This window comes from Phaethon aethereus (assembly GCF_964289735.1).
Source record: "Phaethon aethereus genome assembly, chromosome: 1".
Classification (NCBI taxonomy): Eukaryota; Metazoa; Chordata; class Aves; order Phaethontiformes; family Phaethontidae; genus Phaethon; species Phaethon aethereus.
In genome coordinates, this window is record NC_138575.1 from 15,940,683 (window position 1) to 15,962,429 (window position 21,747).

The 21,747-nt window shown below is 38.3% G+C and overlaps 1 protein-coding gene across 1 annotated transcript in view; it reads left to right on the plus strand.

The window, feature by feature from the left end:
* The window catches only part of PIK3CG (phosphatidylinositol-4,5-bisphosphate 3-kinase catalytic subunit gamma), a 29,297-nt gene continuing 7,550 nt past the window's right edge, over positions 1–21,747 (plus strand). The window contains exons 1-9 of the mRNA XM_082002377.1: positions 1–2,010; positions 6,287–6,352; positions 6,457–6,682; positions 10,620–10,723; positions 13,040–13,186; positions 14,415–14,505; positions 18,623–18,753; positions 19,377–19,488; positions 21,465–21,622. Coding sequence (XP_081858503.1) covers positions 7–2,010; positions 6,287–6,352; positions 6,457–6,682; positions 10,620–10,723; positions 13,040–13,186; positions 14,415–14,505; positions 18,623–18,753; positions 19,377–19,488; positions 21,465–21,622 — 3,039 coding nt within the window. The 5' untranslated portion in view covers positions 1–6. The remainder of the gene's footprint in view (positions 2,011–6,286; positions 6,353–6,456; positions 6,683–10,619; positions 10,724–13,039; positions 13,187–14,414; positions 14,506–18,622; positions 18,754–19,376; positions 19,489–21,464; positions 21,623–21,747) is intronic.

Genomic DNA, 21,747 nt, shown 5'->3' on the forward strand with positions numbered 1-21,747 from the left:
TCTGGCATGGAGTTGGGTGATTATGAACAGCCCGTTGTTATGAGAGAGGAAAATAAACGAAGGAGAAGAAGAATGAAGCCTCACTGCACATCGAGTAATTTGTCATCAATGGAACTAATATCCATTGAGTTCATTTTACCTACAAGCAACAAACATACTAAAGTACCGGAAATGATGTTACTCGAAATAGCTGGCAACTGTACAGTTGAGCAAATGAAAGCACAGATTTGGATGCGTGCAATAGAGATGAGTCAAACCACAGACTTCTACCATGCCTTTACCCCAGATCAATTTATTCTGCAGTATCAGAAGAAAGGGCAATGGTATGAAATTTATGATAAACATCAAGTATTACAGACATTGGACTGCATACTGTACTGGAAAGTGTTACAGAAAAAGGTAGGTAAGATCTATGTCGTCCAGAAACAAAAACCATCAGAAGAAGTTCAGGAATTTCAGCGGCAGCTTAATGATTTAATCGGTTATGACGTCACTGATGTAAGCAATGTACATGATGATGAACTGGAATTTACCCGTCGCAGATTAGTCACTCCACGAATGATAGAGGTAGCCTGTAGAGATCCTAAATTGTATGCAATGCACCCATGGACCACATCTAAGCCACTCCCAGAATATTTATTTAAAAAGATCGCTAATAATAACATTTTCATAATCATACATAGAGGAACAACTAGCCAAAAAATTAAAGTGTCAATAGATGACACTCCAGATATGATTCTCCACAGCTTTTTCGCAAAAATGGCAAAGAAAAAGTCTTTGATGGACATTCCTGAAGATCATAGTGAACTGGATTTTGTTCTCAGGATTTGTGGCAGAGATGAGTACATTACTGGAGAGACACCAATCAAAGATTTTCACTGGATAAGACAGTGCCTTAAGAATGGGGACGAAATCCACCTTGTCTTAGACAATCCCCCTGACCCAAATGAGGATGAGGTTCAGAAAGAAGAGTGGCCTTTGGTGGATGACTGTACGGGAGTTACAGGGTATCATGAACAATTGACAATAGATGGAAAAGATCATGAGAGAGTCTTCACTATCTCCTTGTGGGATTGTAATAGGAAATTTAGGGTGAAAATAATTGGCATTGATATCCCAATTTTACCAAGAAATACTGATCTTACTGTGTTTGTGGAGGCTAACATTCAGCACGGGCAACAGCTTCTGTCACAGAGGAGGACTTCATCGAAGCCTTTTACTGAGGAGGTTCTGTGGAATATTTGGTTGGAGTTTGATATCAAAATCAAGGATTTGCCTAAAGGAGCACTCCTGAATCTTCAGATATACTGTGGCAAAGCACAGGGACTATCCACAAAGACGAACCTTCAGTCACATGAATCCCCCAACTCTGATTCAAAATGCAAAACTCAGCTTCTCTATTATGTAAATCTTTTGTTGATAGATCACCGTTTCCTGCTACGAAGTGGGGAGTATGTGCTCCACATGTGGAAAATTCCAGGCAAGGGGGAAGAACAAGGAAGTATCAATGCGGACAAACTCACATCAGCAACTAACCCAGATAAGGAAAACTCAATGGCTATTTCTATCGTGCTGGACAAATACTGTCACCCAATTGCCTTGCCCAAGCACAGGATAACACCAGACCCCCAAGGGGATAGGACACGAGCTGAAATGCCCAACCAGCTTCGCAAGCAACTTGAAGAGATCATCGCAACTGACCCACTTAATCCACTTTCTCCTGAGGACAAAGAACTGTTGTGGCATTTTAGATATGAAAGCATAAAGCACCCCAAGGCGTACCCTAAGCTGCTTAGCTCTGTGAAGTGGGGACAACAAGAAATAGTGACCAAAACATACCAGTTGCTAGCTAAGAAGGAGGTTTGGGATCAAAGCACTTTAGATGTTGGACTCACAATGCAGCTTCTGGACTGTAACTTTTCAGATGAAAATGTCCGAGCAATGGCAGTTCAAAAACTGGAAAGTTTAGAAGATGATGATGTTCTTCATTATCTTTTACAGCTTGTGCAGGTAAGGTGTATTCTCATTCCTGAACTCTGCCTTCCAGAAATGTTTGCATTACCCCGTCATCATTCCCATCTTAGTAGATCTAGTTAGTAAGCCCTGGTTTTGAAGTCTTCAGTGTTTAGTCAGAGCAGTGGTAACCAAATTAACCCAAAATACACTTTCTACATTTTGCCTTTTGCCTATGTTGTTATTCTTGTATTACTGTTGCCTTGTGTCTTACAATTTGCATCTTGCAATTACAGGATTATGTTTTTCTGGAAATTGTTAATACTAGCACAACTATGATGGGAGGAAATCCTAACTGTGCGGTCTCTAATCCTGTTCGCATCAGGTCTGAATCACATAGCATTGAAGAATTGTTGACCAGCTTTACCAATAGTTTAGAAAAAGTGTAGACAGAAAGAAAGTAAAGGCAGATGTTGACACAGGCAAGGCCTGAAGAAAGGTCTGGGGTTGGGTTTTAGGTCAAGAATAACAGTGTAGTTACATGGTATGTGGCAATGACTTCAGTCTTGTATTGTTAAGGGGACCAAATTTATCTAGAAGCTCAAAAAAAATTTTTAAAAGTAAATAAAGGGTTGCTAGGATTCCATAATAAGATTAATTCATTCTGGGAAGTTGGGTGAAAAATTGTTTTTTTAATGGCAATGAATCACTGCTGTATCAATTTGAAGCACTTTGTGTGCGATCTTCCAGATGAAACATCAGGAAAGTTTATGTCAGTTTTACAAGAAAATTGGTTTGTTTGCTTTTTCACAATGCAGTGCCAGAGCTGGGCAGTCTGTCAGCGGCAAAGTTACGTCTGATGGCTGATGAAAGGTGTAACCCTGTGGTTCTTCCTGGTAAAAGCGTCCCCTGAAGCAAGGCGACTCTGCAGGCTTCCCACGCCCGAAAGGGTTCTGGTTTGTGCAGAAAGCCTGTTACCCCACAGAGCAGGAAATACTTTTTTCAAAGAATTGGAGGACAGAATTGGCATTCAAAATGAGGAAAAAAAAAAAAAAAAAGGAACTGCTGCAGCCTGGGAACCTGTGGAATGGGGCTTTTAATGTCTGCGGGTTCAGAGAGAGCCCAGGTTCCCAGGAAAGTTAAGTTAGTATTTCGGATTTTGCTGCGCATCAGTAGTGCTTTAAACAAGGCCTTTTTAGCCTTGTCTTTGCTTGTCTGAAGGTTAGGCTCCCTGGGCAGAATTTATGCATTTCTGCATTAACCGTAGAAGCTGCTACGGTTACCTCATTGGGCCTCCCATATAGCTGCTGCTATATATATGCTTGGCTTGTGAGCTTTGCTGTCTGCATGTGGCTCAGCAATTTTATTTGCTTTTGTATCCAAATTAGGGGGTTGGGATGGTGATTGGTTGATTTCAAAGTGCCTGAGAGAATGGTGGAAGTTTTGGGTTTTTTTTTTAAATTGTTTCTTTACAGGAAGTACAAATCTGGAGAGTTTTGAAAACAATAAATCTAGCAGTAAATTACTGTAGCATAAAAGCATAGTAGCTTAACTTCACTGTGTCATTTTTAGTAAGAAATGTATTAAGAAATTAAAAGATTGCCATCCCCAAAAAGGAAAAAAATACTAGATCCCAAATTTTACCTCTCTGCTGCTTCCTTGACTTTCCTTCCTCAGTTAAGAAGAGAGCGTAGGCCATCAGCATCCTGCAGCAAAGTATTGGTACCACAGTGTATTTGGAAATCCACATTTTTCAGAGAATGGATGTCAGCTGTTCCTCTGCTCTAATGGACATATCCAAGATGTCTCTTCTGCAGAGAGTCATCACTCTTCACTTGCATGCCTTCATGAAAGCTTTATGGCTTATTTTACTTTGCACAGGATATTCCCATTTTACCTTCCAGTAGAGTTAGAAATCAAACAAACATTTTATTTCCCCCCAGGTTTATTCCAAATACAAGCAGCCATATCATAAATAAACCTATTGAGCTTCCTGTAAAGGTCTGTTCTTCCCTGTGCAGTTGATAAAACATCGATAGGATAGTTAAAATACAACAAAATCCATTGTAAAACAAACACCAACAACTGCTTGTATGCAGCAGTGAGTACAGCTCTCCTCCTGCTGAATTGACAAGGCAAAGGTACATGCAGGGACCTGATGAAGTGCCAGCAGACTTTTTTAATGGCTAGCTTTTATTGTTGCTATTCAAAGATATTTGCCTCTATGAAGAAAAAAGAAAAATGGAATTGACTTTTTAAAATAATTATTTCTAAAACATAAGCATAATAGGGATGTTTGTCATACATTTTTCTAATACTCTTTTATATTAAAATATATTTGCAACCTTAATATAAGGAGGTTTTGTTTTGAAGCACTGGCTAGTTGTTTGGCTGTATTTCATTATTAAATTTTTCAGGGATATGCACTGAGAACATTCAGCAAAATAGATACCAGAATGAGGTTTTTAATAGTCTTTCTCGGAACTGTAAGCAAATCCATTTGAATTTATGTAATAATTATTGCCTTTGGGTGCCTTATTGCAGTGAAAATTAATTTTTACTTAAAAAACCCTCATACCTCATAATCTCATACACGAAGTAAAAGGATCTATATATTTTAAAATCAGTTTATGTTTGTGAGTTCTCATTATTTTTCCTAAATAAGACGGTGTTGCCTGGGGAAATAAAACAGTATTGCAGAGACGGTCAAGACAGTTCTTGCAGAATTATGATACTGTAGAAGGACAAGCCTGCTGCTTGGCTTTCTTGTCTGTCTCTTAGCCAATAGCTGGAAAGAAAAAGTCTTCATAACACTTTTGTAAGTTGGTTCATTCTAGAAGGTTGACTGAAAAAGCTCAATTTTTTTTTTTCCATGTTGGATAAACTCACAGGATGGTTTACATTTCAGAAACAGTGAAGATATTTTAATAATAAAAAAATACAACTATGTGCTGCCATACTTTTAAGAGTTTATAAAACCCTGTGATTTGTTTGATGAATTTAGTAGACCTCTGCTGATGGCTTGGTTGCTTCTTTGCAAGCTGCAGACCACGGTGATCTTGAAAGAGCCATTATATTCTGTTGAATAACTATTGCTAGAGGTTTGCATACTTTGTTGCTTCTGAAAGCTGAGTGTACTACATGCACCCAGCTCTCTGCACATCCCTTTGTTTTCCCTTAATCTCCCCACTTGCTGCTTCCTGGCACTGTATTTCCAGAACTTGAAGCCATTCACCAACCCTCTCAGTCCACGACAGGGATTTTGTGATTCTATTCCAAAGACCGTATGCGTCTTGTTTCTCTTTTCTTGCCATGGGATATAGATGCATACCTTTTTCCTCCGCCTTAATCTTAATGCAAGCATCCTAAGACTTGAGTCCCTTAATCAATAGGAAAGAAGCTGCTGGAAAAACCACTTGAAGTGGACAAGTTCCCCGGCTCAGCCCAGTATCTGGTAGTGCAATAGTTTTCTGGTAGACCAGTACACTTGGGGTTTGGGATGGGGAAGAGAGTAACAGCAAAAAAATTCCAATCCTGGCACTTCAAAAAAGTTGTTGACTTCCTGTTTCCAGCCTTTTTTGGCAGTAGCTTGGAAATATCTGTGGGCTTGGCTGGAGGGGAGCGGCTGTTGGAAGAGAAAAAGTACATCTGTGCTCAGAGAGTCATTAAAAAGAAAGCTCTGGTGAAGTCTTCCTCTTAATTGTAGTCCATTAATATAGGACGTGCATCAGAGCCTTTATTCTGTTTTGTCATTCATTTAGGGGCTAAAGGCCAGAATGCCTGAGATTAGGTGCTCTGAAGAGCTGCTCCTGTATCCCGTGCTTGCTGGGGAACTCAGCAGTGAGCCCTGGTGTCCCAGTCCAGAAGTGGTGGATGTCAAAAACCAGTGCTTTGTTATTGAAAATTTTAATTTAAAAATGGTTACAAATAAGTCATTTAATTTGGCAATAATCTTTTCAAGCCTTCTCAGTGTCAGTCAGACTGCAGACTGTTTTCTGATCTTGCTGGTTTTTGCTACAGCCTGAGAATGGTGGTGTTTTGTTCACCTGCCTTCATGTGCTCAGATCAGTCTCGTTGGTTAGCTGCTTCCTGCATTGCTTTATTTGTCGCATTGATAATATACCTGGAAAGAACGTGTTGCAAAGAAAAAGTGCTTCTTGAATCAAACGTAGAGAAGTCTTGCTTTGTTTTTTTCAACTTTGTTTCCTCGAAAGACCTGCTTTGTTACACATTTTCTACTGCAGCAGTGTGTTCTCTAGATGTCATGAGTAAAGTACAAGTGCAACAGGATCTTACATGTGTTAATAACGTCTTCTATGTTTGTATTACTCAGGCTGTGAAATTTGAGCCATACCATGACAGTGCATTAGCCAGATTTCTGCTAAAACGGGGTTTGAGAGTAAGTACTTCAAAATATAGCCAACTTACACTGAAGTTACTGGCATTATCAAAACCCTTTGTCAAGAAACGTATGCTGAGTGTGGTGTTTTTCTTTACCTCTAGAACAAAAGAATCGGTCACTTCTTGTTTTGGTTCTTAAGAAGCGAGATTGCCCAGTCCATGCATTATCAACAGAGGTTTGCAGTCATCCTAGAAGCCTATCTTAGGGGCTGTGGAAAAGCAATGCTACACGATTTCATGAAGCAGGTTCAAGTAATTGAATTACTGCATAAAGTCACAATGGAGATAAAATCAGTTTCTGCAGAAAAGTATGATGTCACTTCTCAAGGTATTTACTAATAGACATTTCTTCATTTGTTATAGTACTGTTTTTTTGTCTTTGTGGGGGGAGAATCTACACAGCAAAGTGTACTGTTTATTTAGAAAATTCATGGATAAATTACTGTCAAAGGGCACCATTATTACATCTTATAAAGTGCCAGTGTAAGTTGATGGTGATTGAACCAATAATACATTTGTTTTCTTGTCCTACCCCAAAGAAGGAGGAATATCAGTATTACAGACAGCCACTACATTCCCGTGCTTTGGCTTATCTTCTTGAACCTCAGCCATGCAACTGGGAAAGTTAAGTTCTTGTACCCTTAGCTGTATGCCAGCACTGAAAAATAAACAATCCTAGGACACAAATATTAACTGGAAATAAAAAGAAAAAGCAACACTTGCCAAGAAACACAGCCTTACTCTAAGCAGTCACTAAAAGACTCTTGGCAAGAAGATGGGGGAGGAGTCCAGTACAGCCTCTGCTGGGCCACAAAAGTAGCTGGTGGATCAGCAGTGAATATACAGAGCACATCTTTGGGGTTTGCAATGTGCTGAATAGCAGTCCTGTGAGGCACAGATGTGGTATTGTTATTTCTAGTTCCTGTAAGCACTGCTTTGGAAGCCACAGCAGGGTTATGCAATGCCTGTTTACCTCTGGGTTTTGCCTGCCTTCACCGCTCCTTGGCTTCCTTAAAAGCTAGTTTGTCATCATTCCTGTTAGTTGCTTTGTGTTGGGAGTAAGTGCAAGAAGACATACAGCAATATCCATATTATGAAAGCTGCAGAGAGACCAGCTCTTCCTGTGTTCAGCCTGGTATGTTCTAGGACAGGAAGTCTTTGGTTCGGAAAGCTGTTCCGCTCTGGTAATGCAGAAGTGACTGTGGTGGTGTTTCAAAAGAAATTTGAAGGACATATGCCTTTATTCTTCAATGTATAATGTAATATCAGTTACGTTACCACATAGTGTGAGTTAGGGGACTTAACTGAACCCCTTTATAAAATACTATTTCTAAACAACTTTCTAAAATTTATCTTAAAATGCTCTATAATCTAAATATTTTTGGTCAGAATCACGAATTTTGGAAAGAAACTTTACAGCCTTGCAGATGTACATGTCTGTAACAGCAGTGGTTTCCATAATACATTATCTTTGAAGGATATGTGGGCAAAGAAAAGTTTCAAGAGAAAGCAATCACATTAACACCTACCAGGTTTTGAAGTTAAAGAATCTTTGTATGTAACATACAGGAGAACATTGAAAGGTGACATCTTCACCAAAGAAGGCTTCCTGAAACTGTGGAGCGTCCTACTAATGTTATATCTAATTTAATTTCTTCTCAGATTATTGAGGAAATGATTATTCTTACAGGCACCCTCTACTTCTTACATTTTTAAAAATGTATATCCTAAAATTTCTTCTTTAGTTTATTGTTTCTTTTTTGCTCCATAACTTCTAATGCTTATAGTTGCATATATTTTCAGTCTGAATGTTTCAGACTGTTTCATTCTGTCATGCAATGACATCTAATTCTTATATATATTTTTCTTCTTCCAGTATTTGTGGTTTTTTTAAAAGAATAAATTCCTTCCTGTTAGGTTCATCCTAGTCCAGTAGCAATCATGCTGTCAAACTGTTTCTTTCACTTTTCATGTAATCTCTTTCCTTGTATTTGAACATAGTGAGTAAGAATAAATAATTAAATTCTTAAGATCATAGTATTACAGCTTGCATAGGATTATCTGCTTTCATCACCACTCTGTTAGATGATTTGTCTCCTAAGAATGTGTATATGTAGCTGTTTCTTTTCTTAAAATGCATAGCACTTTGTTCTTAAGCCAGATCAACATGAAATTGTTTTAGCAAGCGCCTTCACTTGTGTTTTACAGTCAGGTAATTCCTAATCTTTCAATTGGTTGGTGTACAGTTTTCAAATTACATTACATTACGATGAGAAAACTTACTGAAATCAAGCTAGATTTGTCTAGGAAATCAATAGTTACATTTTAGAAAGCTGTTTCATGATCCAAGTTACTACAGCCTAGGTATTTTTTTTGTTTGGTTGGTTTGGTTGGTTGGGTTTTTTTGAAATGTTTCCAAGTATGAAATCCACTTAAGAGCTCCTGTATCTTACTCAGTTATTTTTTAACAGGAGAGATACCACATTGGTCATGTTGCACTGCTAGGTAGTTCTTTTCTAAAAACCTTTAGGATAGGTGTAACATTTGTGTTCTGTGAGTTCTCAAGTACTTCTTTTGACTTGACTTTCTTAATTTGATAGCAATTTTTGAAAAATCTTCATTTTCTGGACATGACCCAACAATGTGCACTTGCAGCCCAGAAGGCCAACCATATCCTGGGCTGCATCCAAAGCAGCATGTCCAGCAGGTCGAGGGAGGGGATTCTGCCCCTCTACTCCGCTCTGGTGAGACCCCACCTGGAGTCTTGCGTCCAGCTCTGGAGCCCTCAGCACAGGAGAGACATGGACCTGTTGGAGTGGGTCCAGAGGAGGCCACCAAAATGATCAGAGGGATGGAGCACCTCTCCTATGAGGACAGGCTGAGAGAGTTGGGGTTGTTCAGCCTGGAGAAGAGAAGGCGCCAGGGAGACCTTATTGCAGCCTTCCAGTACTTAAAGGGGGCTTATAAGAAAGATGGGGACAGACTTTTTAGCAGGACCTATAGTGACAGGACAAGGGGTAATGATTTTAAACTAAAAGAGGGTAGATTTCGACTAGATCTAAGGAAAAAAATTTTGACAACGAGGGTCGTGAAACACGGGCACAGGTTTCCCAGAGAGGTGGTAGATGCCCCATCTCTGGAAACCTTCAAGGTCAGGTTGGAGGGGTCTCTGAGCAACCTGATCTAGGTGAAGATGTTCCTGCTCATTGCAGGAGGGGGTTGGACTAGATGACCTTTAAAGGTCCCTTCCAACCCAAACCATTCTATGATTGTATGATTTTATGATTTTGTATATTAAGTATCTAGGTCCATGTCTAGCTTTCTCATTACAATTTTTTTTTCTCTTTAATTTTTGTTTCCAAAATTACTCGAACATATATATGCAGCCTCTGCTGTGTAGCTGCAATTTCTTTTAGAAGAGTGTTCAGGTCTTTGTCCTGACAAAGGGTAATACGCAGTATTGCTTATGGTGTTAACACCTGCTAGCTGAGATGAACAGAGTGCATCTGATGTAGTATAATGCATACTGTTCTAAGCTGAAGATCAGAAGCTTGAATTTTTATGTATGAAAAGATTCAGTTTATATATGAACATTAAAATTCTTGTTCGTATAAATATACAGAAAATTTTCTTCTTACTGGGATGTGAGATTAACAAAGCTGCACTATAAAACCAGTTTTAGGAGGATAGGAAATTCAGTATCTCTATAGTTGGAGTCCTTATGATTATAATGTAATTGACTCCCAAGAATTCAAAAGCCACAAGTCTGTCTGCAAGAGTGATGAGGTACGTCAAAATTATATTGGAAAATGCAAAGTGCTTTTAATTGCCTCCTCCTTTTGAGCCTTTGGGGTAGATAGTTCAACATTTCCTTGGCAGTTATAAGGGTGAAATATTTTTTGGTGTGTTGTACTGTGTTTTGTTTTTTTAAATGAAAGGTGACATTTTAATGTCATCTCCTGAGTCTTCAGAAGAACACCAAGTGTTGTACAGTGCTTCTAACACTGTGTAGAAGGCACATGACTTGTGAGGTGCTTGAAGACTTTACCTTTAGGTATCTGAAACAGTTCTGACCATTAATAGTGCAAGTTAAAGAGTGTTCCTCCATTCCTCAAATCAGGAGATCCCTGAGGAAAGCAATTCTAAAAGTAGCTAAACCGGGGAGGGGGCGTAGCTAAATCATGATGCTTAACAAGTTTCATTACCAAAAACTTTTGTGCCTTCCAACTTTTGATTTTGTTGTGTTTTTCTACTTGTAATTGCAGTTATTGCACAGCTGAGACAAAAGCTTGAAAAACTACAGAGCAGCAAACTTCCAGAAAGTTTTAGAGTTCCATATGATCCTGGGCTACGAGCAGGAGCCCTAGTGGTAAGTATATTCTGAGTTTCTACAAATCCTTTTTGAAAAAAATATCCTATTTTCAAGTATGTGTCATTTGGTGAAAATTTTTGCTAATATGTGTAAATGTCTTTTTTCACTGTGACTACGATGACATTTCATGGACTCAGTAAGTTTTTGTTCCCAAAGCTGTTAGCATTTTCTAAATGTAATGACATGCCACCATGCACCAAAAAAATGCAATGACCCATAAAATCCTAATCACTAAGTGGCAATTACAGTTTTTTCATTAGTTTAATCTAGGATTTAACAAGGTAATTTACTTTTTTTACATTAAATACCTGTATAAAACTGGTTTATCTGACTTCAGGGACTTTGGGATATCAGTTTCTGTTCCTCCTGTTACTTTCTCTGTATTACCCTGACTCATATCTGTCATTAAGTTTTAGGTCCAGACCTTCATCTTACTAACAAAAATGTCTACCTTAGCTGTTTCTGATTTTTCAATATCTCTATGTTGCTTTTATTAGAAAATATTTTAAGATCTTTTTAGAAATACATTAAGAAACACTTGGGTTTTTTCTCTGTTGCTTCCTCCTGTTTTGTGGTGAGATTGCTTATGTCGACTCATATGTTTTGCAGTGTAAAAAACAAGATTAATAAATCAGCAGATGTGTAGTGAAAGGGAATTGGCTCATGCATCTACAATGAGATGTGAGGTTTGGGTAAAGAAGCACAGTGAAGATCCTTGGATTCACTTAATGTGCAGCAGGGACCCTACAAGAAAAGAATCCCTTGATTTTTCTCTTAGCTAAGGACAGACAAACCATCCAACCTAAGGAATTGCCGAATAGTAGGATACTCGCTTGGGTAACTTGTGTTAGTTGTCTAGGTCTGGCCATGTTTCTGCTAAATAAACCTGTATCTTGATAGACAGGCTATAAGTTAGTCTACCTTCAAGGTGAAAGAGTTAAAGACCTCTCGGTTGGACATGACTGAGGTACTGGCAGTCAACATCGTTGACTCAGAAACACAGAATCTGTGGCTTCTTAAATGTTATTTTCTTGATTGTATTTCTTTCTCTTTAGTCTTCTGTGTACAAAAATCACCAACTGCTTGACAAAAAGTGGATTTCAAAATAAAAGATCTTTCTGGATTTTCTAGTTTTCTTTCACTTAGGAAGTATGCAGCCCTACCAGGACCTTCCTAGATGAAGGAAGCAATAGATTTACAAGGGAAGATAGCTATGTCTAAAAATTGATGGGTTAGAGCTTCCCCCACCCCCTCAAACTATATCAATAAAAATATTTGCTATAACAAACTGTATTGGTAAACTTTTATTTCATCTTCATTCTAGTAAGTGCTACTTGTCCCATAACGTTAAAACCCTGAAATTTGACTAGTCTAAACCAAATATTAGAAGCAAAATCAGTGTTTCTGGTAAGTTCAAAGATTTAACATCTTTGAACCTTTTTAAAAATAAGGGTGATGAAAACTGTTTCCTTTTAAACTACAAACTCAGAACCTCAATCTATGAAGCATGTATATTCCAAAATACTCTTCTCTGATGTCATCAATTCTGTCAGCTCTCAAACACTAGTGTACAATTGCTTTTATTATTTTAGATGGATTTATTGTACATAGTAACGTTCAACAATGAACCAGGAATTCCAGAATAGAATTACATACTACAGTTGTATTAGACATAATTAGTTGAGAAAATATTTTAAATAATACAATTTCAGTAGTTTCAGTGCTGAATTTCTCAAGATTAAAAATGTAATAAAAGTAAATGAGGACTTACTCTGTTATTTTATGAGTGATTATGTTACATTACTTTCACAAATGCCACTTTTCCCCATGAATTTGAATGATTTGCTAAGGGTATTGAATAGAATCAAACAATCTGGAATAACTGAGGTCACTAGAAATCACAAGGGTGGACAATGTGGTAAATTACATTGGACAGTGGTTATTTTCCCGTTTTGCAAAGCAGCTGTCAGAGTGCTGTTGGGAGAGTCCATACATGCCAATTTTGTCAGAATCTCTTATTCCTGGTTTAAACGGGTTTTTTTTGTCTGAAGCAGATTTACAAGCTGAATCCAGTTTCAGAAAATCAATATATGATTTTTCCTTTATCATGATCAGTGTTAAAAATTGTGCATTTTCACCAAGGCAATGTGGCAATTGAGTATCATTTGTTACCATTTGTTACATGTGCTTTCAGTGTGTTTCTTGTGGTGTAACTGATTGGAAGTTGGTAAACTACTGTGTAGCTGGTGTGTAAAAAGGTTAGTTGTGCTGGTGTTGAAATATGATGGCTAGCAATAAATGTGTCTTTCACAGATAGAAAAATGTAAAGTAATGGCATCTAAGAAAAAGCCCCTCTGGCTTGAGTTTAAATGTGCAGATCCAACAACTCTATCAAATGAAACCATAGGCATAATCTTCAAACATGGAGATGACCTCCGTCAGGACATGCTTATATTACAGGTATGACAGCTAAAATGTATGAAATTAATAATGTGAATATTTTAAAATATTTTTACATTGTTTTACTTTTTAGAAGTGTGTATACCTTATCTTTACTGTCCATATGAAATAAGAGGTTGTTTTTTATTTTTTAAACTGTGTATGGCAAGGCTGACATCGAAACGGGATCTTCTTTCTTGTACTGCAGTTTTTTATGTTACTATGTTGTGTGTTAACCCCACTGGGATGAGGAAAGAGGAAAGGGAGAGTAAAAGCAAGAAAACTTGTGGGCCAAGGTACAAATTGTTTAATAAGCAAAGGAGAAGTGGAAGAAGACAGAAAGAACACAAAACAAGCGATGCAAAGGCAGTCACTCACCACATCCCATGGGTAGACCAATGCCCAGGCAATTCCTGCACAAAAGTTGGTTAACCTGCCTAACCCTCTTCCTCTATGTTTTGTTGCTTAGCATGACATTATTCAGCATGGAATATTTCTTCGGTGGTTCGGGTCATCTGCCTGATTGCGTCCCCTCTCAACCTGTTGTGCACCCCTGATCTAGTCATAGTGGGGCAGAGTGAGAAACAGAGGCAGCCTTGGTGCTCTGCAAACACTGTTCAGCAACAGCTGGAACATCGGTGCGTTACCAGCATTGCTTTCATTACCAGTCTGAACCACAGCACCATATGAGCTGCTCTGCAGAAAATTAACTTCATCCCAGCCAGACCCAGTACATACTGTTACTCTGTTTTCTCCTGACATGTGCCATACATACTTCACATTTTGGTGTTCTAGAGAAGGAATCTTATTTAGTATAAGATGGCCTGTTTTTCTCATGAAACATTTTTATAATTTATTTATGCAATGGATGAAGTTACAAATTAAAAAGAAATCAGTAGATAGCATTGCTATCTACAATCATTTCAGTGATTGTTCTGAAAAACTGGTTTATTAGCACTTTTGGCGACATTCATGGGAAAAAATGGACTTACTTGCTGATGTGTTCAATCTCAGCTCATGTAGAAATCATACAGTATATTTATTAGTACTTTATAAAACGGTAGAGATTGCCTGGGCACAGCATGGATGAGGAAATATAAACCCTGGTTCTGTAACCAATAATCTTGAATGGCTGCACACTTTCTAAATTTAGCCCTATCTCAGAAGTCTGGGTAGTGTTATTTGTGTGAGTAATAAGTAATGTCCAAACAATTTGAAATAACTTAGCGGATACATTTGTTTTTACTAGATTCTTCGAATTATGGAATCCATTTGGGAAGCAGAATCCTTGGACCTCTGTTTGTTACCGTATGGTTGTATTTCTACAGGGAACAAAATAGGTATGTGATCACACTTACTGTGACTAGAAATTCAGAATACCATAGTTACAGAAGTTGTATCTAGGAGAACTATTCTAGTATGCGTTGTGGTCCTGAGATAAATAACAGTTTATTACACTTTCTATGAGCAGCCTTCAGTTGTGTCCCAGCAATGGTTTCTGCCCTCCTGATGGGTATCTTTCAACTGCTGCTCTAGCTTACCTGACTGTGATTCCTGTGCAAGTCCAACTGTTTGAATCCTGCTGCAAGTTTCTCTTTGATAACAATATTTGGTATAAAAAAGTGGTGAAAGTGAGTGACTTACTCAAGCTGTGTTTTAATATGTTGATAAGAATAAAATACAGAAGAGAGTTAAAATAGCAAACTATTTATGTTTTTTCCTGACCTAAAGCTTCATACCCTGTGTTACATAGAAGCAACAGCATTACTCAACAGGATGCTCAGGCAGTATTTCTCAGTGGGTATTAGTTCCTGCATCACAAATGATCTATTTTCCAAAATTCATGGTGGGAGAAATGAAGCATGTGCCTACAAAGCTTCTGGAGAACTGTGTGATGGTGTGTAGAGCAACCTGATAAGCTCTGGAAGAGCCCAATTACATCCACAAATACCAATCTATCTGATGTATAGTTTATACATCACGATGTCTCCAAACTTGACTCTTTATGGTTGGATTTGCATGTATTTACGTACCCTAGCGCATCCACATTGCACAGTTTCCTCCTATACAAGAGGAAAGATAATAAAGAATTGACTGTAGGGACAATTTTGCTGAGCAGTTCTTCAACGATTGGCTGGAGGAAAGGCTCCTCAGTGTAGAAAAATTGGCCATGCCCAAATGAAGCTATTGTGCTGAAAAAAAAAGCTTTGGCTGGTATAAACAGTGTGTCAGTGAGACAGATTAGCAAGTACAGCTCTGCCACTTACTAAAAGCTTGAACATGTGTGAAAACGAGCAAGTTTGTTAATTCCTGTCATTGGTGTAGCTGGCAGTATGATAGTAACTGCATGGATTGATAAAGTAATGATAATAGAAATACTGTTATGTGTCTCCCATGATCTCCAGCTTTTTAGTTTCTTTTATTTTCAGCAATATATTTTGCTTTATGGATCGAAGAATAATGAACTGCGTCCCAGTAAAATTAAGAACTCTTTCTAATATATATCTGTAATGTACTTCCTGTCTAAAATAAATTTCCACATAAAATTTTTATCATCCTTTCTTTTGGCTTTGAGATATCTTAGCAATGCAGAAAATCCAAACTCACTGATAAAATATGTGGTAGTGTGATGCAAAAGAGTTTATTTTCTCCTAATATACATGTTTTAAAATTAAATACATTATATTGATAGAATTCTAATAATAAAGGAAATGGAACATTATATGTCAAAATACTAGCTGTAAATGTAATGAGGGTTCATTTTTTTTCTCTCCTTTAGGTATGTTACAACAAACCTAATCTTTTAGAGATATTTTTAGGATTTAATTTAATTTTGTTTAAAATCATCTTAAGACAATGTATCGAAATAATAAAGTGGAGGAATTCTGTCAGTGATCCTAGCATTTTTATATTCAAGTTACAGACTTCATTATTCTTTCATGAATTATTAATTGACTCCTCATTCTTTTCTCTCAAGGAAACAATTGCTTATTGTCCTATATGCATGGGGGAGATGTAAGAATTTAGCATCCTTTCAGCACCACAGTAGGGGCATGTTTATTCACATAAAGACTCCTGTTCAGTTTGCTGAGAATACCTGCAGCCTAAATTAGTAATACCCAATGCGAGACACTTTGATGTAGAGCTTATGCTTATTTGGAACAAAACCAAAGAGTAGTGGCATGCAAATGTTCTTTCACAATATTCATATATTCATATTTCAAGCTGCTTCTTCCCTCTCTCTTAATATTTCCATTGAACTTGGGGCAGTTTCTGTGTACTGACACAAGGGCAGTATCCCATTCTACACAGAGCGCAGGGAAGCAGCTAGGTGTCCTACACCTGGGGCTGCCCTCCCTCCAGTGTGGACCTTTCTCAGTCTGTTGAAGACATGTGCATTCAATGCGATTTGCAATTTTGGAAACATCCATCCTCTCCAATGCTGCTGCCATATAGATCTCCGTAGGAAGAACTTTCTCTTCCATGTATCACTGGTAAAAGATCATACCCTATTTTCTCTCTCTTTGGCGTGGCCATATGTTCCCCGCTCTGCAAGGCAATTATCACTACTTACTATGCGGTATCACTGCCAAATATAAGACGTGCAAGCTGGCACTTAATATAAGTCACCTGCTTTAGCACCACAGAACCCCAGAAACACATAGCATAGTGTGTTTACTGCTGCACCTCCTCCCAGTTGAATGCAGCCCAGCTGAGATCCTCTATCCCAGCTACTGAAGCCTTCGCTAGGACTAACCACACCTACTGAGAGGCATGTCTGTATTTAGAAGAATTTGGCAGTAGAGCTATACTGTTCCAGCAGATACCTTCTTTTTACCATGATACCTTTTAAAGTATTTACTTGGGCAGAATAAGCTGCACAACATTCTGTGTAGATTTTATATCACTCTTTTGCAAGTGCACTGGAGAATGATCAGTAAAGGGTTTTCATTAGCAGCTGCTTTAAAATCTGGGGACTTTTCACACTAATCAACATAGCTATGCTGGGAGAAGTTGTAAATGCAAGGGGAAGCAGAAAGTGCCTCCTGCAACAGCTCCGCTGCCCTGGAATCTATGAGCGGTTGGCCGGTAGAGGGAGATTTGTGAGCACAGGCAAGGGGAAGCCTTTTCAACAGCTGGAATGTGATCTGGAGCTCATTCCCCGGGTGAAAACAACAGCTTGACAAGCGCAGACCAACATGCAGAGCTTTTTAATTTGGTGGTGTTGGCGGTGGATTTTGGAGGTCATATTTCCACAATGTTTTATTACAAACAAATCCAGGCCACTGTCAAGACAGAAGAAGTACCTCCAGGGGATATTCGGCCATGAATTCAGCCATGCGTGGAAGGCAGGAGCAGGAAGAGATCACTGCTTTGTTACTCTGTTACTGAATAATTTGCACATAATTCAGTAATTGCAAAAGGGTAGGACTGTGAATAGAGAGAAATTAATCTGTTTCAGAGAGAGTCAAACTGAAACCAGATCAGAAACTGCTTTGAATCATTTTTGGGAGAGTGGGATATTTTTGTTTGCTTGCTTATCTTGGAGCTGGAGCTAAAGCCAGGCTTTTACCTAGAAGACACTGTTGAACTTGAACCAGAGGAAGAAAATATAGTGTTTCCAGTTAGCAAATAAATTCAACTAAAATCTGACCTTCCCCCATATAGGCATGCCCACTGTGAGGGCAGATTGCATGTGCTTGGCTACGGTGCAGAGTTGTGCTGCAGCCTCTCTTTCTGCTTTTCTCTCTACCTTCCCCTTCATTGCATGCCACCTTAGTATGAACAGGTCAAGTCCTTGTTTCTGCACCGTATTGCTGTGATGTGCTGATTTGCCTTTGCGAGGATCTGTTCAGTTTAGGGACTGACCTCTGGGCACCAACAGCCAGAGCTTTCCACCAGTAAGCCCACTGCTATACCTCACTGTGTACTGGTATTTCTGAACCTCTCTATGTATATGCACACATAAGCTTAAATTGCATTTGCTGCAAGAGGGCCAGCTCTGTTCCTCTGCCACAGCTCTGGCAACACCTGCGTCCCCATGCTCCTGCAGTGCTGCAGCTTCTCTTCAGCTCCTTAAATTTGTGAAGCTGGAGATAATCTATTGGGAATGTGAATGGTACCTAGGCTTCTGCAGGGGATCAGGACAGGTAGTTCCTCTCCTAGGGAAAAACCTTATGCAGAAGGTCCCCACTCATCATGTGATTCTTTCCATTTTAAAAGGTTTTACATTTTCAGAGAGGAGTTTAGGATGGCAGACTAGTTATTGAGCTTTGGCTGGTTTCAGCTGGAAATGAACAAGAACCACTGTTGCTTGTAAAATAAATTTCTGCTCACAACCTATGAAGTTCTGCAATTGATTTAAAAAGCACCATTTTAAATTTAATTTTGCATATTTTTAATATGCTTTGATATAAATTTAATACCTTCTTCTAACTTCCTCCTTGTTTTCTGTAGGAATGATCGAAATCGTGAAAGATGCTACAACAATTGCCAAAATTCAACAGAGTACAGTTGGCAACACTGGTGCATTTAAGGATGAAATCCTAAACCAGTGGCTCAAGGAAAGATGCATAATTGAAGAGAAGGTGAGTTCTTTGAATTTTTAAGTAGGATTTTCAAGTGCACCCCACTAATTTAGGACCACAGAACCCATACGGTTGTGTGTGTTACTTACATGAGTTTGAAAAATCCGTTAATTTTCCCTGTACTCAGTCATGGGTGTCTCTGAAAGAGCCTTTAGCATCCAGCTGGCAGATGAGCTCCCAAGAAACAAGATGCTTTTTAGAAATTACTCCTTTGTCAGTGGTATTTAGAAGTGATACATGAGGAGCAGATTGAGAAGACATCTAAGAACACCAAAAGGCAGTGTGGTTTTAGAGGATTTAAGCACAGGTTTGGGTACTCATAACTCCTTTGCTTAGGCAGGTCCACTGACCTATTAGAGCTTTCTGCCATTTTTTTTTTCTCAAAAAGCATGAACAGCTATATGCTTATTTTATTTGTGCTAAGGGATAGAGCCTGCTCGCATAGTACAGCGAGTGCAGTGCAGGGCTGTGATCTTAATCTCTGCTGCACAACGGTGTGTTTTATAAGACAGTTTGTCTAACTGTTGATAGACACATGTTGACAGAAAGGCATGTGCTTTTGAGAATGACTGAATTTAGTTTCTAGCGTTGAAGCATTTAACATCTCTAAGATTTATTTTTAGTTTCAGGCAGCTGTGGAAAGATTTGTTTATTCTTGTGCTGGATACTGTGTTGCAACCTTTGTACTTGGAATAGGAGACAGGCACAATGACAACATCATGATTACAGAAACAGGTGAGTTATTTTTTGAGAATTTCATAGAAGTGGGGACTGTCTGTACTTCAATAGGTTTATCTTTTATTTTAATAAATAATGCATTTAACAATGAGTGAAGAGAGGCAATCCAGTTCTGTCAGCATTGCTTAGAAGTTCAGCTCCTCTGGTGACATTGAAATGTATTGTAACCTCTTTCGGCCTTCATATAGGCTCTAGATATCATTAATAATGCCATTCTTTTCCAAGCATGAGTTTGTTACAAACTAAGACATGAGGAATGTAAAACTAATTTTTTTAGTGTCTAGATCTAAGATGGAAAAGCCAAAAAACTCTATAAAAAGCAGACAGCTGTTCACCTGTCTGGAGTGTGGATATGGTTGTGACAGTGTGCAGTGGAACTGTATCTGTGTCAGAATTCAGATATAACTGGACTGTTTTCACTTCCGAGGAGCATAATTACTTTATATACCTTTGTAGAAAATCCTAGAAAGTAAGTGTACATGGAAGGTATTGGTTTTGCTACTGAAGTCTGTGGGATGGTTGCAATCCTCCTGAAAGCAAACCACAATTTTTTTTATTACAAACTTTGGAAATTATTTCTGTAGCTGCACATTGGTTCATCCCTAATTTTACTTACCTGTGGAAGCACCAGAAAGGGCCCCAGAATGAGCAGTACATTTGGAGGAGTTTTATTTGGTCTAAGAAATGAAATTCCAGTTTCATGATCCTCTTGCTTCATAATTAGTCTTTACATAATGCTAAGAGACAGAAAATACTTTGGGGTTAGTTAGAAGGCTGTATATTTAATATTAATCATATTATAGTCAAAGTTTTGCCACTTGAAGTCTAGAGAGGAGTACCCTGCAGGCAGAAATGAGCTAATTAGAAACTACAGTAAAAAAGTTCACCGGAAGTCCTTGAGGAAAAGACAATAAAGAAATGTTTTAATTTCAGCATTTGATATAACATAACAACATAACATAACATAACATAACATAATATAATATAATATAATATATTGTGCCCATTGGCAGGAAATTAGGAACTGGTCAATAGAAAGGGAAACAGAGAAAGGAAGGCTATTCTGTTGTGGTCAGGAGCAAGTTGGCCTTAAAGTCTTTGATGGGAGGTGTCTTGAGCAACAGAAGCCAGAATGATGTCAGTCTGAGAGGTCTGCAGAGAGTGTCAGATTTGGTGTAGCTTGGGCGGACTCAGAAACTGCCTGAAATGCTGGAACATCTAAGGATGTTCCACCTAAGGATCACTGATAAGTATCATCTTACATAATTTCATGTTTTATCTTGTTGTCTGCATGTACTACTATTACAAATCTATGTTTTTAAGTAACCATACTCTTTTATCCTTACATCTTGTCTGCCAGTGAAAGTAATAAAGCTGAAGAGCAGCAGCGCACTGAAGTCCTGTAGGTGTAGTGATTCTTAAAAGGGCAGTTTTTCATCATATTCCTGGGACCTGATACCCTATTACAATCTCAAAGTTATCCAAAGGGTGACAATGCAAACTTCTGCACAGTACAGGGTGTTTTAGAAATTGGTAATGTAGGTCTGTGAGAATAAAACATGTTCTAGTGAATGACGTTAGCCAAGGAGCTGGATAGTGCCAGAATCCCATGGCTATTTGAAACATAATCCACAAGCCCTTTCCATGTAGTGATGTGCTGACAGCTGATTGTTATGGATCTGAGGCACAAGCTTTCCTTGGCTGATTTTTGAAAAGCTGTGAGTGTATGTTTAGAAAATACAACAGTTCTGACAGGTTTTTAATAACTGCCAAAGATAAATAAAAAGTAACTTTGCCAAGAGGACAGAATTATGAATTTCAAAAAAAAGAGAGAAAACCTTCTATTCTGATGAATTAGAGAGTGATCATATATACCCCAAAAAAAGAGGTTTTGGAATTATCGTGAATACAAGTAAGTATTCTTGGCGGTTTATTGTATTTGAGCCTAACCGTGACTTCTTTTCTTTATGAAGGTAACCTTTTCCATATTGATTTTGGTCATATTCTTGGGAATTATAAAAGCTTCCTTGGAATTAATAAGGAAAGAGTTCCTTTTGTGCTGACTCCGGATTTTCTGTTTGTCATGGGGACTTCTGGAAAGAAGACAAGTCTGCATTTCCATAAATTTCAGGTAAAGAGTGAATATCTAGCTGCAAATCAATTAAGCAATGTTTTTTACCCTCTGAAATGAACATTAGTGCCTTAGTTTTCAAAGGTCTCGGCTCCTGGGTATTACGTTAATAAAATTTAGTGAAT